Source organism: Phlebotomus papatasi, chromosome 2 (assembly GCF_024763615.1).
Source record: "Phlebotomus papatasi isolate M1 chromosome 2, Ppap_2.1, whole genome shotgun sequence".
Classification (NCBI taxonomy): domain Eukaryota; kingdom Metazoa; phylum Arthropoda; class Insecta; order Diptera; family Psychodidae; genus Phlebotomus; species Phlebotomus papatasi.
Genome location: NC_077223.1, coordinates 24,079,621 through 24,101,801, shown reverse-complemented (window position 1 = coordinate 24,101,801; position 22,181 = coordinate 24,079,621). Strand labels below are relative to the sequence as shown.

The 22,181-nt window shown below is 34.0% G+C and overlaps 1 protein-coding gene across 1 annotated transcript; it reads left to right on the top strand.

The window, feature by feature from the left end:
- The first annotated feature begins 1,178 nt into the window (after positions 1–1,178).
- Positions 1,179–21,915, top strand: LOC129803180 (axotactin). Its single transcript, XM_055849563.1, has 7 exons — positions 1,179–1,852; positions 7,798–8,854; positions 12,418–14,877; positions 17,126–17,761; positions 20,580–21,188; positions 21,248–21,429; positions 21,491–21,915. Exons 2-7 carry the CDS (start codon positions 7,879–7,881, stop codon positions 21,896–21,898), a joined length of 5,271 nt encoding a protein of 1,756 aa, XP_055705538.1. The 5' UTR covers positions 1,179–1,852; positions 7,798–7,878; the 3' UTR covers positions 21,899–21,915.
- The last annotated feature ends 266 nt before the right edge of the window (positions 21,916–22,181 follow it).

Below are 22,181 nucleotides of genomic sequence, written 5' to 3'. Positions count from 1 at the left end.
TAAACAGAATAAAGTAAAGAGAGCATGTCTCAACCAATTAAGGCTAGTCTGGGTTCGTTTAAAAGGTTCTGATATTAGTAGAGACGAGATAATATTTTTTCTCGCAATTTTCAGTAATAATCGGCTAAGATATTTCAAGCGATTTATAAATTGGTCCATATCGGTTGTAAACCAATAAAACTTAGTGGAAAGTAAGTAAGTTGTATTACTAAAGAACTTTATACTCTGAAAAAAATGTTTTGTTTACCGAACAAATGGATTTTGTTGAAATTTTGTTAAAAGGGTGTTATTTACCAATTTAACAAAACTTTTACTTGTATTTTACATGGAAAAACACCATTTGACAAACTATTAACAAGATCCCGTTGGCCACCGATTTGACCAAACTTTTTCATATTCTGTATGGAAGAACATCCTTTTTACAAACTTGTCTTGTTAATTTCACAAAACATTTTTTTTCAGAGTATTACACATCATTTAAAAACGAGTCAAATTTTTAATCAGAACGGTCTGAATAAGAAAAAAAATCAGAAATCAATTAGGGTAAGTGTGCCAAATTTCGGCATAGTTGCATGCAAGCGCCAAAGTCTCAAGTTTAAAATGTAATATCTTTAATAGAAATTGATTTTTTTTTATTCCTTCTAATTTATGAGTATTGATTAGAACCTTGTAGACAGTTTATCGTCTTTATTTACTTTAAAATCGTTCTTAATATATTTTAAAATGAATAAAAATATAGACATAGCTTTGGTGCCCTATTTCGGCCACCTTCATTCTCATAGTTCCTTGTCCTTCGGGAATTCCTCCAATGTCTCTTTCATGTCATCTCGTTTGTCGAAGCTACATTTTTTGTTATTCTTTTGCATTGTATATTCTCTAGAGTACGTAAAATCTAAAAGTTCATGGAAATTCGAGGAACAAAAAAGGTGGCCGGAATTGCAAGCTGGCCGGAATTTGGCACACTTATCCTATTTCGTGGCTGTTTCAAAATACTTAACAATCTCTTATCTATCTATCCCATATCTCGCAGCTCTATTCGTGGGAAATGCATCTCAATCGAAAGGCTTTCCCCCCTCTCAATTCCGTCAAGAAGTTCAAGCAATTGTGAGTGGGGCACTTATGTTGTTGGTAAACACAGCAAAGTGTTAAATAGAATCGGTCAGAGTGTGTTTTGTCTAGAGAACCCAAAGAATGAGAGCAAGAGGGAGATCACCGAGGATGAATCTCTCCCCCACTTATCATCATCCCACGCTCGGAGAATCATCGTGGCGATTCCAGACCACTTTTTACTGCCAATATCACGATCAGTGTGTACCGTGTTGAGCACGAGTGTTAACGCGTTTTTTTGTCCATTGTCCCAGACGTTTTGCAAAGAGTTGTAGAAAAAAAAAATAGCTAGTAGCCCCCCATTGTACCTCATCTCATCATCAAACTTGGATAGAGGATTATCTCTCTCTGGCGCGCATTTGTAAAATGATGCCCCCACAGTAAACTCATCCAGTCGATCTCTCCAGCTCTTTAGGATTATTTATTCAGTTGGATTTCTCCACTTGCAAGTTCACTTTCTGGAGATTATATAATCATCCAGAGAAGATCAATTAGGTAGAAATCAAAAGTGCTAGAGTTCAATTAAAAGGATAAGAAGTGATCAGGTGCTTAAGATCCGCGTAAAACTCCTCGAAATCCCGTTTCATTCATCAACTGCGGAAAAGCCCAATTTTTCTGGGTTCTCCATTGTGTTCTGTGCTAGAGGAGTGAGTGAAAAAAAAGTTTACCAAATTTATCTCACAACAATATTCGTTGTGTTTGAGGACAAAAAAGGTGTTTCACCACATTTTTTTTCTAGGCATGTGTAAGTATCTATTTTTCACAGCTGGAGTTATGATAAGAGATATAGAAAAAAAAACTCTATTAGTTAATCTCTTGGTTTCATCTTCATACAATAAATTAAATTCCCACTTCTCTCTCTCTCTCTTGCATTCTCTTTCTCCTACACACTTGCAGTGATAGCGCTTTTTTTCTCTCTGTCATTGCAAATTAAATTAGCTACAATTTCATTTTCTTCCTCCTCGCATTATCCCATTCTCCCAATGTACCTCTCTCTCATGTGATAAGAAATTTCACATTTATTTCGTCCTCCTTGAACAATTGGAGCAATAGAGAGAGTCATTGAGATAAAAAGTGCGAAAGAGAGAGAAATTGATATTGCAAGTTGAGGTATAATTATCATGTCTCATCGTTCTCATCTTATTTAGGGAGGCCCCCACACTTGAGATTAAAAAGAACACTCACACTCAACTCTGTGTGACATATTAAACGCGTGATTACAATTATTGGACTTCTCTCATTTTATTCTCTCCGCTGAGAAGAGTCCAATAGTAACTGCACGGAGAATGATAAGAGAGATAGGCAATAGGGAATCACAGGTTGTGTTCTATTATCATTTCTCTCGCGATCCGCTCACTACTCTCTCGCTCTCTCTCTCTCTCTATTTCTCTCCCTGTTTCAATATCTCTCTTTATCATTTTGATCAATTGATTCATTAGAAGGAGCAAGAGCAGAAGATCAGTGAGAGAAAGTCCTCTCTCTCTCTTCCAAAACTCTCACAACTGATAAAACATTTTACACTCTGCCGGCTGATTTAATTAAAGATACGACCGAATCACATGGATACTCCACTATTCACAATAATCCATCAATGAACACGCGCGAGAAGAGAATGAGACAAAGTTCTTTTGCGTGTTAATTTCAAGTTAATTTGAGCATTATAATCATTATTCAAAAGTAAATAAATAATTTAATATCTTAAAATCTTTTCCCGTTTTCTGATTGGCCAGAGTCTGAAAGTATATTCAAAACATTTAAAAAGCTCTCTAGCCAATTAGGTGCTACGATAAGACTGAAATATTTTGTGGGATTAAATATTTAATTATATGTGAATATAACACAGTGCACGCTAGCTAAGCATTTAGGGAGATGTGGGGCTATATTGAGCTGGGGTTACATTGGAAACGCCATTTTTTACATACCTCTAAAAGAAGCTGGACCTATCCATAATTAATTTAATCTAGATTCACATTTGTTGTGTCTATCTAAATAACATTACGTTAAAGTCCAGCTTCCTTTTGAAATAGGCGAAAAAGCAGCGTTTTCAATAGCCCCAGCTCAATACAAACTTCACCTCTCCTGATTTTCTCAAGGCGAATATTATTTAAATAATGTAGGGGGAAGTGGGACACTTTTGAAAGTGGGGGACCTTTGAAAATGGGATTTTTCACCTGTTTTTAAATAAAATTGAACCTTATCGTGGTATAATTTAGGTGCACAAACAGATTGAGAAGCTGAATTTACATTATGATATGGCTCAGTTTCACTTAAACGTAGGAGAAAAATCCCAGTTTCAAAGGTGGCCCACTTTCAAAGGTGCCCCACTTCCCTACGCTTTTCCCACTCCTTTCCATTCTTCTTTTCAACATCACACCAAATTAAATTTAGTTCAATCCAATTTTGAATTCGGAAAAGTGGGACAGTAAAAGCACTGGCACACCTTTTCAATTGAGTGAAATTCAATCGATTGAAATTTTACCTCACACTCTTTCAAACTGAAATCAGATATAGCTGTCTCTTTCCTTCAAATGAAATTTAAAATTGAAATTGAAAATGAAATTGAAATTTCAATTTTCATTTGACGGAAAGAGACAAACATATCTTATTTCAGTTTGAAAGACTAAGAGGTAAAATTTCAACCGATTGAATTTCACTAAATTGAAAAGGTGTGCCAGCGCTATAATATTAAAAGTATAGGGGAAAGTCGTCTGCCTTTAAATGCAGCAGCCTTCAAATGTTGCGATTTTTTCGTTGTTCTCAAAAGCATAAATTATATTCTATTAACTATTAGGTAACTATCCATCATCCTCACAAATCATCAAAAAATGGAGAGCCTAGCTCCTATTTCCTAGATGCTAGATAAAAAAAAAATGAAAATGAGCTCTAAACTGTAATTTTGATGTTCCACAAATCATGTGATTTTTCATAGTAAAAATCATTTTACAAATAAATCTTCCATTGTGACACATAGAAGGTTAATCAGGCTTAATATTTCTGTTAATACATTTTGGTTCAGATGACACAATTTTTGTGGGTGGCAAAAATTTGAAAATATCACCCTGCAGCAGCCTTTAAATGCTAATGTCGTGTGCCTTTAAATCCTATCTTTCCATACATCAAAACATGTGAAATCGAACTCCTACTTTTCTCTGACGAACGTCATACAAATACTTATAACTTGCTATCTTGCTCCGGCCGGGATGTTTCAAGTTGACAATTGTCAACTTCAATAGCTTTTTCTTCCAAATTTTCAAGTGCAAAACAGTTCTTCAGAAAAATGTGAAGAAAAGTTATTGTTTAATGTCTTTTGACTGCAGTGATGATTTTAGTGAGTGCGTTAGGCTTCAACCTATTCATTTATAGCCCATTTAGTTTTATTGATTCAATATTCTCAGTGAAAAAAAAAACATTTAAAGGCAGCTGCCTCGCGTTTGAAGGCAGACTATGCCAGCTGCCTTCATACATATCGACATCACTTTTTTAATTTCCTCAGAAGGAAAAACTGAGGAGTTGCAAGTGCTAAATGAGGTAATCATATACGCCGAATGAACAAGAGAATTTTTTGGTGTAGTAGAAAATAAAATCCATTTTGTGGATTCTTCAGAAAAAAATCTTAAATTTGGAACTCTATTTTTCGTTTGAAGGCAGACGACTTTCCCCTATGCGGAAGAAGAAGATATGATCTTAATTCCATGAAATTTTCCTAATTTAAAAGATATGCTGCAAGCATTAGGATCTTTGCACATTGTGAGAACTTTTCGGTAAAATAGAGCATTTTGACACGATTTATGCCACCTTTTGAAGTGAATTACTTCAAAATACTCGACTTTGACAAAAACTTTACACAATAATGTAGACAGAGAAAACCAGTAAAATAGGGATAAAAAAATATTAAAGGGAAATAAAGGGAGGTAGTTTTCCGTAAAGAAACACCCCGAAAAAAATTAAATTTTATCTATAAAAAGTTAAATTCGATCGATAAAAAAATATTTTTTTGTCAGAAAATAAATTAACATTGATCATTAATGGCTCAGGTACACCTTTTAGATCAGGCAAATCTCGTGAAATTAACATTCACATATTTTTTTCTCTTTTAAACGTTTCGCATATCACTGTCTCGCTTTTTGAACTCAAAATTTAGATTGAACTAAATTGAATTTGGTGTGATGTGCAAAAGAAAAAGAAGAGTATAAAAGTGCAAGATATAGACTTACGGTGCTATCACACTAGGATTTTCACAATTTAATTTTAAATTCAATTGAGCCAATTGAGCATTAAAAGATTTCTAGAATTCGTTTGAAAATTCTCACAGCCAGGACACATTTTGCAAGAAATTTGCTCAATTTTAAATAGTGCCGCAAGATTTTTGATTGTGAATGACTCCGGAAAATGTGTGATAGTACTTAAAATGTCTTATAAGTCATTTATCTGTTATGCAAAAGAACAATTTGGTTCAAAAGGCTACTTATTTAACTGCAATAAAATTGAAATTATTGAGCAATTTTAACATATTAATTTGCTGAATTCTTATTTAATTGAGCAACCACATTTATGCTATTTTAGCGTGCTTAAATATGTTTTGATGGGTCAAGTATTAGTTTATATCAATAAATAAGCGAAAATCTATCAATGATTTTTAATGCAAAATAACGCAGATGAACAATTCATCTTAAAATTAAATTGAATTTATAAATTGGAAAAATCCTAGTGTGATAGCACGGTTATACAAACAATTTGAAAAGGAAAAGGAAATGAATTTCGATTTGATAAAATTTTCTTGATTTACAGTAGACTCTCGCTCAATCGGCTCTTTCTCAATCGGGCGACAAATTTTGTTGCCAATTTTCACGTTTAATTATGAACCTAATTCGATCAAATTCGCTGCAGTTCTTCCTATTTTATCGTGATTCTTTATAATTGAGCGCTTTTTGTGGAATTTACAAAGGCTTTGACGCTCAATTCTATCGCTAAACCGGACGACATTTTGCCCCATATTCCCGATTGAGAGAGAGTCTACTGTATTAAAAGGTGTGTTAGCGCCTCAGTAATGGCTCCAAAGTTCTTGTCCCTTTCTTTCTTAAATATTTTGCGTTTCTTTATCCCACCCTTTCACAATCTTCTTCTTATATTGAACATCACAGCAAATTTAGTTAAATTAAATTTGACTGCGAAAGAGTATGATAGACGTTTGCGTAAACACGTTTGAGAAAGAAAAGGATGTGAATTTTGATTTCAAGATATTTTCCAGATCTATAATGTATACCAGAGGTAGAAAAAATTAGATTTGATCACCAACAAACCTAAATCTTTACAAAAATTTGTCTAATTTATATAATTAATAATTAATATCTAAGATGGTTGCAGCTAAAATGATTTTTAATGTTATACCTTTGCCAATTTTATTTCACTGTTTTTGTTTGAAATTCTAAATAGATAGTAATGGCTCCGGCACACCTTTTAGATCAGGAAATTTTCATGAAGTCGAAATTCAAAAGCCTTTCTTTCTCATATGTTTTGCATATGATTATCTCATTCTTTCGCATACCAAATTCGATTGAGCTAAATTGAATTTGAAGTGATGTTTAAGAGAAGAAAAAGAGTGCGAGAGAATGAGATAGACATCTGCAAAATATGTGAGAAAAAAAGAGATCCGAATTTCGACTTTATGAAATTTTCCAGATCTAAAAGGTGTGCCGGAGCCATAATGATCAAATTTGATTTTTTACTGACCAAGTTTTTTACTGTCAAATTGTTTTTTGTGCTTGAAAATTGACAATTCGAGCAATATGCCTACAGCTAATAATTTAATTTTCGGTTTAATACTGTAAAATACAGCGTTTTTTCTCCAACAATTAACGAGCTAGATCTAATATCGTCCTGGAAGCGCTAAACATTGAACATTTTTGAATTTTGAGACATACAAAATTTAAATTGTTTTTTCGTTAAGAAATTAATTAGAATATGTTGTCATATAGACCAATTTTTTAAGTTTCGATGATCGAGATTAAATTTGTACAACGCAAATATTAATATAATTTTTAAACTCATGATCACAGTTTGTCATACAAATTGTCACAATCTTGCAAATTAGCGGTCAGTTCAATGTTAATATTGGTTGTATCTGAGTCAATAAGAAAATACTACATTTAAATATTCTCTCCTCGTGATATTCTTATTGTCAACGAATTCACAAATAAAATTACAAAGATCTTATAAAGTAAAAAAAATTTCCAATAATCCAATGTTAAAGCAATCAACATTATCAGTAAGTTCAAAGCTTTATACAAAAAGTGAATTCTATTGAAGCTGATGGTCTTTGTGATTTATTAAAAATTCCCACAATATCAATTAAAACAAATACGTTATATGTTTGCAATTTAATAATTGTTGTATAATTGAAATATTTTATTCATTGAAACTTTTTTCTTGTTCTTCTTTTAAATTATATTGAAAGTAAAATTTTGCTTACAAGATTGTCTTTTGCTTGTTCAAACTGGAGAAAACATCTCTTAATTATCTTGATCTTCGTGCTTATTTGCTTATTAACAAGTCAAACAACCCAGCCAACACGCAAGTGGAATTTACCTTTGTTTATTACCATAGTCATATTTTCTTATTATATGCATTTTGCTATCAACTGTGCTCTATTCACTAATAAATTCTTTATAAAAATAATCTTTATTTTTATAGAACGTCACCAAAAACTTTCAACTCCTGCGACGTGGTGGATCTGGTGGATTACTGAGCACATTGAGAGAAGAGTAAATCAATATGAAAGTCCTCAGTTTAATTATCTTCTTGGGTATTTTTAAATCGTGCATTTTGGAACAGAATTTGGATCACAATGGACATTCAGAGACAATTATAAACAGTAGTGTTATTCACAATGGACAACAAACGACGCCGAATTCGGCTGAAGAATCCACGAAAAATGATCAAATAATTACAACAACATCTTCATTTATTGGACGAACGGGAATTCCTTATGAATTCCGAGGATCTGAATTGACTTTTGAGGAATCAGGTCACGAGAAAACCTTCCTCTTTGCTCAAAACAACACCTTCATCCAATTGGATGGAGATATCATTCAGACTTTTCAACTGAGACTCTGTCGAGAGATATCATTTCAATTCCGAACACGTCTTCCACATGGACTTTTGGTTTATCACAATGTGAAAAATCCCGAGGGTATCACCCTCGATCCCTATGCCCTGTACGTGATTGTCGAAAAGGGTCAACTGAAAGTTGTTCATGTATTCGGAAAGCACTCTACAAGCGTTACAGTTGGCGAAGGACTCAATCGTGATGAATGGCATAGTGTTATGGTGCGAATTGATGTTCATGGTGCCAGATTAATAGCTAGAGTAGATAATAATCAAGAAGAAGTCTACCTAAAGGGTCTCAATCACGACACCAACTACGGAGTTTCAACCAATCTACCATCAGTTATTCTTGTTGGTGGATTGAGCTCAGAAGAGAAACTCCATGGAGTTAAATACATTATTGAATCATTTGTTGGATGCATAAGGAATATTGTGCTAAGTTCAGGAAAGGCAGCATCTGATCTACTGCCCATTACACCTTTAATTGCGACTAAACATGAGAATGTCAAGGAGGGATGCCTCAATATGTGCCATACCAGAGAAAATCTCTGTTTCCTCAATTCCAAATGTATTAATCATTACTACGATATTTCTTGTGACTGTTTTGGTACAAAATACGAAGGAGAACATTGCGACATTTACAGTAAGTTATTTTAAATAATTTTTATAAGAAAAAAGAATGCAATAAAAATGACGAAAATATAAAAGAAGTTAAAAAAAAGTTGTAAAAAAAAACAATTAGGGGAAACCGGGGCACATTAGACAGCAAATAAAAATTTTTCCTTTGCGTATAATTTGTAAAAGGGATGGGCAAAGTGTCCCATGCGATGCGAAATGCTTGAACTCGTGACATAGATTCTATAAGTGAAAAGTACTTTCGTGTTGTTTACCGTACCAGTTCTAAAACCATTTTCAGCAATACTTAAATCAGTCAAAAATCGCCCAGAATGGCTTAGGAGTAATAAAATTTATTTTTGGATAAAAATTAGTTATCGGTTCATTCCCGGTTCAGAACCGATGGAATTGGCTCAGTCTTATAAGAAATTCCAAGACCTTTCCAACAAGCCAAAACATGATACCATTGAGTTGGGAAATATGCTCCCTAGAGCCTTTTTAACCTTTGAACTTGAAAAATCGTTATAAGGAATGACTCAATGGTATTTTCACAATGTGTGTGAAACTTCCGCCTGTAATCTCAAAATCCAAAGCGAAGAAAAATATTGAATTTAAATCTAATCTAGGGGAAACAGTGAGGAATACCTTAGGACTACTTAGGCTTCGAACAACTTAATTTTTCATAATTTCCTGAAAAGAACGACGAGTTAAACATGGGGAGAAATTGAGGCTATTTATACCGCCGCATTAGATTTAGATTGAATTGCCCAAAATCGGACTTTTGGACAATTCAGTTTTAATCTAATGCGTCGGTGTAAATGGTCTCAAAGAAACCGTTTAGATTGCCACCTTAGATGAAGACTAAATTGTCCCAAAATCCAATAGGGTAAAGTGGTACAAGTTGGACAGTGGTACAAGTTGGACAATGGTATAATTTGGACAGGGCTTTTCGTCTTGATAAATTTACTACTACATTTTTATTAGTATATTTTTAATGCTTTAGTTTTATAATTTGGTTTCTTGTGCTTAGAAACAAATTTTGTACTGTATTTATCAAGAAAAAAGCCATGTCCAACTTGTACCGGCGAATTGTCCAACTTATATCACTAATTCCAAATTATACACTTTACCCTACAGCGTCCAAAACATGAATCGACCGAAGGTACGGTACGAGTTCCTCCTATAAAAAAGTTGATGGACACCTATTTGAAATTTAGTAAAGATAATCTCTTAACCCTCTAACAGTGTTTTCTATAATATGCAAAAATAGTAGTTAAATAATTTTGTCTAGGGTAATTAATGGTCTACTGAACTCAAAAAAACCATCCGTTCTTCATTATCTCATTTCGTTTGGGCGCCAGGTGAGAAAAGGTAAAGACCGCCTGGAGGCGGTCATATCGGTTTAAGGCATAAAAAGACTGAAATATTTTTTATTGAAAAATAGTGAACAAATAGTGAAATAAATGAATTTTAAACGTTTTTTATGGATGAATGTTGTATTATTATCTAAGAAATGATAATTTTTAGGAAAAAAACGTTTATAATTTGTATAATTAGACGTTAATGAAGCTCAAGGTATGGCAATAAGACCGATTTTAAATGAACAAGTCACAGGCTAAGTTAGAAAACGTCATCTTCTTGTATAATTTGAAGGTCCTTTGAAATACATTGCTCATTTTCGGGTTTTATTTCACGATCTGGGGAATTTAAGGACGAATTAGGGAATTCATTATCACTGTTGAAGTCTGCTTCTTTATCAATTTTGGTTAATTCGCAGAAATCGACCATTTTACTCATTCTGGACAGTCTTCGTGTAATCCCAAATGTTTTTCATGATAATATATTGCATAATAATAATATATTTTACTAGAACAACTAAAACAATTAAATAAAAATATCGGTAATTTTTGAAAATTTTACACCTAAACCGATAAGACCGCCCACAGGCGGTCTTCCTTTTTGTATTCTTACACTCAAACTTCAAGTTTTTTCACATTTATCAATCGAAATATACAAACTAGAACAGCATATCTTTCAGAAAATAATATTCTTATTACAGTTAGATTACTTTAAAACAATCTTTTTTGCACTTGAAAACGCAAAATGTCGCGAGCGACATTTTGTTGTTTTTTCTCTGACCTGTCACACAAAACTGAAGATTGTAAGCAAACGAAAGGTCAAAATGAGTTCATATCTTCAGAAAATATGTTAGCAAGACTATAACTGAGGACACTGTAGATGTTTTAACTTCAAATAAGTAATATTACCGCAGTAAATACGATTTATAGAATGACCGCCTGGAGGCGGTCTTACCCGTTAGAGGGTTAAGACTTTGATCAACTCTTGCTTATGCAATTATTTTAACCTTTTAAGGACGGGAGTGTCAAAAAGTAAGGCTCAGATTTTTTTTCTGATTTTTAGAGCCAAACATAACTTTAGGTTTAGATGGCCGTAGAAAAAAAAATCATTTTCAATTCAATTCTTAGTTTATATCAACAGTTTTTCTTTGATTATTATATGTGCTCGGCATTTTAGTGTAATATATATGACCCCTAACGATCCTTACGACTGTGAAGGATTTTTTAGAATACAACCTTGAGAATTTTCAAGTTTTTGTGGTCGCCTCTAAAAATACTTTCTAGACACAGTATCAAAAAGTTATGTCAAAAAAATTATAAAAAAAACTACGTCTCATTATTCAAAAATCAAAATTCTAGTCATTATCATTATTCTAGTTCTATATGAACTAGAAATGATCGAAATAATGAAAGGAAAAATATTTTACGGTTTTTTTTTAATAATTTCTTTTTAATAGAGGGAAGTGGGGCAACTTTGAAATTGGGATTATATTTTAGATTCTCAATATGTTTGTGCAGCTAAATTATATCACGATAAAGCTTAGGGCAGAATCACATTGACAGTAAAATGCTTACCTTATTTCGTTAATTTGCGTATTTTCATTGCAATTCTTACACGAATTCTCGATTACCGTATTACCTTATCTCATACTCGGTGGCACTAAGTGAAAATAATATAAGAAAATTGAAGAAATAAAACGAAAATTCGATAAACGGTAAGCAAAAAAGCTGCACGATTAATTTCTCTTACAGTTTTTTTTTGCTCACCGTTTTTCGAATTTTCGTTTCATTTCTTCAATTTTCTTGTATTATTTTCACTTAGTGCTACCGAGTATGAGATAAGGTAATACGGTAATGGAAAATTTGCATAAGAATTGCAATAAAAATGCGTAATTTAACGAAATACGATGAGGCTACGGCGAGAATTTTATTGTCAATGTGATTCTGCCCTTAATTTTATTTAAAAATAGGTGAAAATCCCAATTTCAAAGGTGGCCCACTTCCCCCTACATGACATTTGTTGTAGAGAGCATATTTGTAGAGAATTCCAAGACCTGTCCAAGAGTATAACTCTCCTCGAAATTAAAGCCATTTGATATTTAGAAAATGCAATAAATCTATGACAAACATAAGATAGCTAAAAGTCCGCCATCTTCATTTTTGATCAAATTCTAATTTAATTTCTAACATTCCCGATTTGAATCTTATTGTAACCGTTATTTATATTTTACAGCCGCTACAGTATTAACCCTTCGGGGATCGAGCTATGTTTCCTATAGGATTTACGATTGGAAAGATCGAACACATTCCCCTTTTACGAGGATCAGTCTTATGTTCAAGACGCGCTTTGACGATTCAGCTCTATTTTATGGAAGTGGAGAGACTCTCAAGCAACAGTACATTGGAGCATCAATTAAAAATCACTCAGTTTATGTGGAAATTGATTTTGGAGATGGAATAATGAGTGCTGTTCTGGGTACCGATCTCACATCTCATTATTGGCACAATTTAACAATTCTTCATCATAATGACGAAATTCATTTGATTCTCGATGATCAGTACAAGATTATAGAAATTCAAGGTTCTGTACAGAATCTCCTCTTTGACCCAGAAATTCATTTTGGTGGTGGACCAGAACTCAACAAGAAAAAGGGTCTTGTATCAAAGAATAATTTTGCAGGATCCCTCAAGTATGTCTTCTTCAATGAGGTCTCTATACTCTATGAACTGAAGAAAGGAAGCCCAAAAATGCACTATATTGGAATTTTAGAACCGGAATTCTACGAGGCAGATGTCGAGGTTATTCCAATGACTTATCCCTTTGCCACATCTCACATTTGGTGGCCAATTAATCACACTGATGAAATATCAATGAGATTTGAGTTTAAGAGTGCTAGAACAGTAGCTCATCTTGCTTACAGCGAAGTAACAACGGACTCTGGACCAGGATTCTGGGAAATTAGACTTAACAATGACAAACTGAGTCTGGACATAATGCTGGACAATAAGAATGCATCAGTTCTGCAGTCAATCAAGCAGAAAATTGAAAGTAGCTCTGCCTGGCATGCTATTGAACTATCGTACAGCGAAGGAGTTATCAATTTTACAATTGACTATCGTCAAACTGTTCTGCTTAAGTACAATTTGTCCTTTAACATTGGGGACAAAGTGGTCTTTGGGAGTAGTTTGAGAACAGCCCCATCTGGACTTGTTGGCTGTATGCGTGATCTTGAGATCTATAATTACCCTATAGAACCTAGATACGTAGTCAAAACTGAGAGGATTGTCGGAGAGATTACCCTGGATAATTGTAAGTATGTGGATCCCTGCAAGAGACCAAATACTTGCGAGCACGGAGGGAAATGCATTGTAAAGGACGATAGAATTACGTGTGATTGCAAGAACACCGGATACATTGGTAAAAATTGCCACTTTACGAAATACCGCAAAACCTGTGAAGAACTTGCCCTCCTAGGCTATACAAAATCCGATGTTTACCTGATAGACATTGATGGGAATGGAATTTTTCCTCCAGCTCATGTAAAATGTGACTTTCAGAGTTTGGAAAATGCTACAAAGACCATCGTTGAGCACAATCTACCCTCACAAGTTGATGTGAGATCCTTTCAGTGGAATGATTTCAGTTTCTATATAACATACCGGGAATTCTCACCGGAAATGCTTCAGGAATTAATTTCACACTCCCTCTATTGTACCCAACACATCAAATATGATTGCTACAAAGCTCCGTTGGAATTGCACTCTGCAACTTGGTTTATGTCTTCAGCCAAGAATAATACCGTTGATTACTTGGGGAATGTCAAAAGAGGATCCTGTCCATGTTCAGTTAATAAAACGTGCGAAGATGCCAATCAGAGCTGCAATTGCGACAGCTCCATTCAGGGAAAATGGTTCTCAGACGAAGGAACCTATTCAGAAGTTCAGAGCTTAGGCATAACCCAAATGTTTTTCCTGCAACAAACTATCCTGGATGAGGAGGCTCAAGGAAGAATAACACTTGGACCTTTAGAATGTGTAGAGACCAATACCCAAAAATACGTTGTCACATTCACAACATCTCAATCCTATATTGAAGTACCGGGATGGAGAAAAGGCGACATAGCATTTTCCTTTAGGACTACAGGAGAAAAAGCCATCCTGTTATTTCAACCTCCTATTCGGCCAAACTACCCCTCCTTCATGGTAGCCCTAACAGGAGATTACCAATTAACTTTTAACTTTACATTGAGTACTGGAACTACAAGAGAACTGGTCATCAACAGCAACAGAAAACTCAATGCAGGAGAATGGCATAAAATTTGGATAGACTACAACGAGTACCATGTTCGATTCATGATTAACACGGATTATCAGATGGTTGATTTGCTACCAGAAGAGGAATTTGGACCCTTTGAGGGTAGCATGTTCATCGGAGGAGCTACATCGGATTTGCTAAAGAAACTCTCTGTGAAACAGGGATTAATTGGATGCTTCCGTGGATTGGTTGTTAATGGTGAAATCCTGGATATCTACAGCTATATGGCTGTGCATTTGTCTGAAATCATAAAAGACTGCAAACCATCATGTGTTCCCAATCCTTGCAAGAATGGGGCCTTTTGCAAAGAACTCTGGAGTACTTTTCAGTGCGTCTGCAACAATCCTTGGGCTCATGTTGGTGAATTTTGTGAGACTAGTAAGTTCTATTTTATATATAGTTATTCCAAATAACCGGGTTTTTAGGATAGACGATTAACCGGTTTTGGATTGAACCAGTTAACCGGTTTCAAATTTAGGATCACAATATGAAATTTTGACCAATTTTTCAGAACTTGAACTTTTAATAACACATAAATAGGGTGGAGTCTACATTTATGGATGTTATACACTTATGGACAGCGTGCAAAAATCTTAAGTTCTTACGTAAAACAGATTTCGAAAAGTTATAAAATTATTAGTTTATGATGTAATTAACAATTCTTTTGACTTTTCAAAATCTGTTTAACGTAATAACTTAAGATTTTTGTGTTGTCCATAAGTGTGTATAACATCCATAAGTGTAGACTCTACCGTACATCCTTTTTCTCAGTTAGTTTAGAACTTATTTATTTAATTGCTCTATTTTATATTTAAAATAGTTTAGGAAATTTCAGAGTGCATGAAAATTGCTGGGAGTTTTTCCAATAATATTGTACCATTCCGTAAAAATAACCATTTTTTCATACAATTTATTTTTATTAAAATATATTGGCTCACTGAGAAAAAAAAGAGGGTGCGATTAACTTTTTTTCCTCATAACTTTAACACTTTTTATGTGTAGAAATATATCAACATTTTTTAATGTTAATTTTACACCTTTTTAAAGGTAAAATTAACATGAAAGAGGGTAACTTAAACCCCCGATACACCTAAAAAGGGTAATATTTACACCGATTTTGGATCAATGCAGAGTAAAATTAACATTTCCGGAATGTTATTTTAACTTTTTCGGATTTCTCTATCAGTGCTATAAACGTTGTCATTTTTGAAAATCTTTAATAAGGAAATACTTAAAAATTTTATTCTAAATCTTGGAAAATGAAGAAAAAAAATCATAGAAAACGTTTTAACGAACAAACCAAAAGAGTTTTCCTCTTTATTTTTAAATTCCTATGACTAGTTTAATCTTATTAAATTTAAGTTTGGAAAACTTAAATCGTGAGAGAAAAATAATATTCGCAAAAATATGAAGAAAAGTAATATGGAAGGATCGGAAGGATAGTTACCAAGGTTTATCGCTAACTTATATTCGTTATAAAGTTTTTTATGTAAAATCTTGTAAAAGTATTGTCAAAATTATTCTTTTTTCAACAAAAAAAATCCAGATTTTTCGAAAAGGAATGGTTTCTTAAAGTCTATTTTTTGGATCATTCTCTACAGAAAACACACCGATGCATAATTTTTGGTATTATAATCATGAGAATCATGATTATAATTTACTCAATAATTTGATAGAAAAAAATCCATAGGCATTTAAAAAAAAGAAATACTATAAAAGGTAAACTTTTTTGTTTTTTTTTACTTTATTGGTTGAGAAACTAATAAATACCAGAATATGACAAAAATTTTACAAGAATCTTGTGTAACAATCTTGGTGAATCTGGGTCTAAAAAGATAATGTAGTTAAATTAAAATATAGCAAGATTCAATAAAAATCTCCATGAAAACAGAGAGAGGTAAACATCTTGTTACTTTTCCACATAAAACAGTATTTTACAAGATTGTACTTAATGATTTACAATTTTTTCTCAGTATACAATTAATTTTCTAGTGAAGAAGTCCTGAAATTTCCGATAACCTTTAAGCAAAAAATTTCTTTCAAGGGAAGAAACGTACAGGAAACCCATTATTACTATCCTTCATATATTATTAGCATACTGCCTTACTACAGATTACACTTATACGGGCTTCAGACCTAAGGCTTAGTCATTCATAAGGCTTAACTTCTCTAATTTCTTATTAGTCGAAAATTTTTGGAAAATTATGACTTAGAAATGGATTATTAAGGGAAAGTAAATTATTTGAATCAGAGAAACAAATTAAATTGGTTGCTATTTAGGATTTTGAGACCTTCGAAAACTAGGCTAAACCTCTAGTCTGAAGACGTTCTTAGAATCATATTGTTATTGCACTTCAAGTTCCCTCTTAAAGTCAAGAAAATATTTTGCAGTGTTTTTGATTTTCACTTGATTTTCAAGAAATAAACTAAAGCTTAAGAGAATTTTTTTAATTTTTGGAAGGAGACGGTTTTAAACCGGTTTCATCTCTAAAAACCGGTTTTTAAACCGTCTTCAAAATAGGGCTGTTAACCGGTTTTTCGAAAGCGGTTAACCGTTCTTGGAATCACTAATTTTATAATTAGTTTCATAAGAATTTGGTTAATCAACATTTTTTCTCATCTGCAGATCTCAACGAAAAAGCCCTAACATTCCTCAACAGAGAATCTTACGTGAAGAGAAACTACGTGGGAGCTCTACAAAGCTCATCTGATGTGGATAAACAAATCTGGCGAGATATTTTAGCGGAAAATCTTTTGATCAACCTAAGGACATACGACAACTATTCCCTTGTCTTCTATGCCAATGATCATTACAACAATTTTGTCCATCTCTACATCAACAATTCGCAAGAAGTTAATTTTCTATTTAACAGCGGCCACAGAATTGTTAATCTAACACTCCGGCATGAAAATCTCAATTCGGGAAAGAGTGCTCAAGTGGCTATTATTCGAACACCTGAAACCATCTCGATGTATGTCAATGATAAAAATGTCACTATCCCAAGAGGTGATGCCCTACTACTTGATTATTCAAATACTCCATGGGAAAATCCCGAAATGGAAGTTTTATCTCCCCATAGACCTCCAGCTCCGCCAACTGAGTACTTTCAGATCAACATCGGAGGGTATGACTCTAGAAATCTTCTGAAAACAAATAGAGATGCTGCCGATTTGCAGGGATTCGTAGGGTGCATTGGAGGATTGAAGATTGGAGAGACTTTGATTGATCTTGAGGACTTGGTTGATCCTGATTTGTCCCATGGTATGGCATTTTTTTCTAATAATGTTGATTAGTGAAACATTAGAATGTTTCACGTTTCATTCTTAATGTTTCACGTTCTTGCTATGAACCTAGACTAGAACCTGGATTACGGGGATTACTTCATATTTTTCCCATACTTTTTTAACGAATATGAGCTAATAGCTATATATTTTAATAGCTAGTCTTAAATCACACATTTACTGAAAAAATAGGTCAGATTAATTGAAGGAATATGGGAAAAACATGAAGTTTCGAAGCCTGAAAACCTTCTCCTAGGTCCTTTCTAGACTCACTCACAATAGGCATTACCTGTGTTTTTCCAAATTTATTATTGGAGACTGGGGCAAAAAGTCACAAAACGGATATTTTATTTTTTCCAAGCTATTCAAACACTAAGAAAAAAATGGGGTTGCGATTAACTTTTTTTCCTCATAATTTTAATATTTTTAGGTGTAAAAATATATTAACATTTTTTAATGTTAATTTTACACCTTTTTAAGGGTAAGATTAACATGAAAAAGGGTAACTTTAACCCCTAATACACCTAAAAAGGGTAATATTTACACCGATTTCGGATCAATACTGCAGGGTAAAATAAACATTTCCGGAATGTTATTTTAACTTTTTCGGATTTCTCTCAGTGAACGTCCCACAAATTTCTAATTAGCGCAGTTTTATAGGAAATTTACCGCTCTACAACTTTGTGAAAGTCATTTTCCTCTATTTAGTAAGGAAATACATTTATCGAGCCGTTTTATAAATCGTAATTTTGTGACCATTTTCAAAAATGCTGGGGCAAATAGTATCAGGCATGGGATGTTATCACATTTTGATTCGCTTTGTTACGGGATTCCGTAAATTAAAAAAAAATCCTGGATAACATATTTTCATAGGAAATTTATTCCTCTACACCTTTGAAAAACACCGTTTTCTCTATCTGAACGATAAAAACGCTTTTCAAGCTATTTTTGAAAAAAAAAAAACACAAAAAAGACTGCAAATCGCTTAACCAATGCAAACAGCGAGCGGCGACACATGGCATTGATTTTTTTTGTCGTGAGACATCATAAATTGTTTCGGTTTTTCTTACTTTTTGCTCCATACCTTTTGTTACTTTTTACCCCAAGTGGTCGTTCTTAATAAAAAGATTTATTGAGAGAAGATTTTTTGTAAAATTCTTCTCTCAATAAAATTTTGGTGGATTGTGGAAAGGGAGACACTTAAGAAAAAGTTCAATTTCAAATGCATTTTTAAGTCGAATAAATATTTATTTTTTTCATTTTCTCTGCATCATGAGATTGCTTGTGAAATATTCGAACAGAATCTTAACATTTTTTAATAGATATTTCAACCAATTAATTGGAATATTCCTTCAAATTAAAAAACAACACATTTTGAAAAGATAGACCAAATTTTGGAAAGTTGGACAAAAAAATTTGGAAAGTTGGACATAGTGATATTAATGACAAAATATCATACGAAATATGTAGAAAATCAAATGTTGAGGGTTTTCTCTGTATACTTGCACATTTGATGGTTATGCTAATCCCTCCTTTATGTCCGGGTAACAGTTGAGGAACGCTAATTAACAAGAACTTCCTGGACGTCCAACCAAAAAGAGGTTCTGTAAATTTTGTCAGACGCCTCGCGCTGTCCAGCAGTTATAGCTTTAAAGTGGATGCAACTTTTTAGCAGATTTGGATACCTAATCCGGCCAGGTCCTTTGCCACTTGCTTTGGAAGTTTTGTAGAGGCTCCTCTTTGTTTTTCACCAGGTGTTTTTTGCGATATTTACTATCCATTCTGTCAGAAAAAGTGGTCTTCGGAATCTGGAAATCCTTGCAGCCTTTTCCAGGAGATTTTGTCCTTATCAGCTGCTAATTGCTGTTGCAACTATTTCTCCGGATAACTAAGGATCTTTGTCGCCTTTGTTAACATGATTTCACTGCACAAAACCACCAAATTAATTCACAAAATCAACTTGTCCAAGATTTCATAAAACTTGTTTTGAAAGCAACACGAAATTAAATCACTTTTCTATCCTTTTTATAAATGTAATATTTCACAAATATTTTTTATTCATCTTTTAAATAGATGTATGTCCTTCGATTATCACTACGGACTTAATAATATTTCACAAATTATGCCGAAAAATCAAACAAAACACTTTGATATTTTCCTAGCAACTTCCCTAAGAAACAGAGAAAATGGCAACTACCGTGTCTATGAATATCACGCATGCAATATATTTTTTAAATTATTCTTGCAAGTCACTCTTTGATTGTTTTATAACGACTTTTGCATTTTTAACTTCTCAAGTAATCACAAAATTAGGTTTAATAATCTTTTTCCCGAAAATTGAAATATTTAATTGATTTATTATCAAGTTTTTAAGGAGGTGACTCACATTCCACACTCCTTTGTCCAACATTCCAAACTGTCTCGCTTTAGACAAATTACCCTAGCGGCTTCGTATTCAAAGAGTCAAGTCATTTAGGAAATAATCATCAGTGCATAAATTTTGTATAATAAGTAGGTAATAATTGATATATTCTTTAAGGAAAATATTTCAAAAATAGGGCTAAAAATTTTGATAATTTTTGTTTTCTAAATTCCTTGTTCTAATTCGAAGAAGCATACAACATCGAAGAAGGTCTATGTAAGCTATCCATGGAAAAAAATTTAAGCCGCTATCTTATTTATCTTGGAAGACATTGAATTTTGAAATTTCCGTTTTGTGACTTTATTGCCCCAGTCTCCCCTACTTTGCTAGTAACGGACTAAATAAATCCTACAATGCCCATCTCTTTATCTTTCAGGAGTTCTTTCCCACTGCCAAATCCTCTGTGATGCTGAACCGTGTAAAAATGGTGGGATTTGCACAGAACACTTTGCAAGGCAAGAGAGTTCCTGTGATTGTGAGCATACCAGTTTTGTGGGAGAGTTCTGCAGTGAGGAGAAAGGAGCTGATTTCAGTGGAGAAGCCATTATCCAGAGGAAATTTGTTCTTGTTGGAAAAGTGAACTACGTGAAGCTTCAATTGGCCTTTTCTAGTGAAGATTTCCGGAGAACTAGTAGAATTATGCTGCTAGTTCAGACGGAAAATCACAGAACGTACTACCTAATGTTGGGTATCAGTGCCGATGGACATTTGCTGTTTGAGGAAGATCGAGAGGGAGTTGCTGTAAAGGGCAAGGTGGAAATCAACTTCCTCAACAATGCACGGCATTCAGTGTATTACGAGAGACATGGGGACAATGGAACTCTCTGGGTGGATCGAGAAAGTGTCCCATTACTTCCATTCACTGTAAATGCCATAGCAGGAATAGCAGCTGATGACTTGGGAGTCAATGAAGTACAAATTGGAGGTATTAATACAACAGATCCTAGATTTGCCATCTATAAGAGCTACAGTGGTTGCCTTTCCAGTGAGTATATCTCTTGGAAATTATTCTGGGATTATTTTTGACCAAAAGATTTTCCTTAGATATCCTTATACAAGTCAATAATGATTCTATGAAGCCATTGGAAGAGTATATGCTCTTCACTAAAACGGGAGCTGACAATATAGCAGTGACCAATTCCCAGGGGGTCAGGAGTGCTCAGTGCAATGCTCACTTTGACTCTGTGCAGAAGCTCATCTCAGAGCCAACCCTCAATTTTAGTCTGGTAATGTTCAAAGAATATCGGGGAAAAAGTGTATCGACTTACCTTTCTGTGCTTCTTGCAGGCCACTGATCGGACATGGGTTGAAGATCCTCCCATAAAGATCCCGTACAAGTCCATTTACACGACGCTGACGAAAAAGGAAGAGAAGGCACCTGTTGTTGTGATCACTCTGGCCATTCTCTTTCTAGCCATTATCATTGCTTGTGCCTTTGAGGTTTATCGGTCCAATCGTGCCTATGCCAAGAGGATAGAACGTGAGACGGATGAGGGTATTATCAGGTCCAAGGAGGAAGCTGCTAAAATCCACGAGACACCCAAGATGGCCCTCAAAGGAGTCTCATTCAATGCTGTGCCACTCACTGAGCCACCGCCCCTTCCATACGAAAGCATCACCAATCAGGTGGCCCTTAAACACTTAGAAAATGGGATAACTCCTATTTATGAAAATCCCAGTGATACTGAGGAGTGAATAAAGTTTATCTTGAAGAGATTTTTTTTCACTACACCGCATACACACTGAAATATCGATTTAATCATGTCCATGGTTGATTGTTCTACATTCATTTTACACAATACATCAGTAAAATCAAGAAAATGGTCTTTTCCCGTGGAAAATTTCACATTTTTCTGCTCATTTCGCGGGGAGCTAAGAAAAAAATAAAATCGTTAGACTTTTGGTTTTTCCAAAGACTGCTAGAAATCGCCAGACGGAAGTGGCGCCACTGCAGTAAATGCGGCGAAAAGCACTCCCA

Coding starts and splice junctions, on each gene's coding strand:
- LOC129803180 (XM_055849563.1), top strand. CDS start 7,879: ATGAAAGTCCTCAGTTTAATTATCTTCTTGGGTATTTTTAAATCGTGC. Junction 8,855..12,417: donor AGAACATTGCGACATTTACA/GTAAGTTATTTT, acceptor TATATTTTACAG/CCGCTACAGTATTAACCCTT. Junction 21,189..21,247: donor CTACAGTGGTTGCCTTTCCA/GTGAGTATATCT, acceptor GATTTTCCTTAG/ATATCCTTATACAAGTCAAT.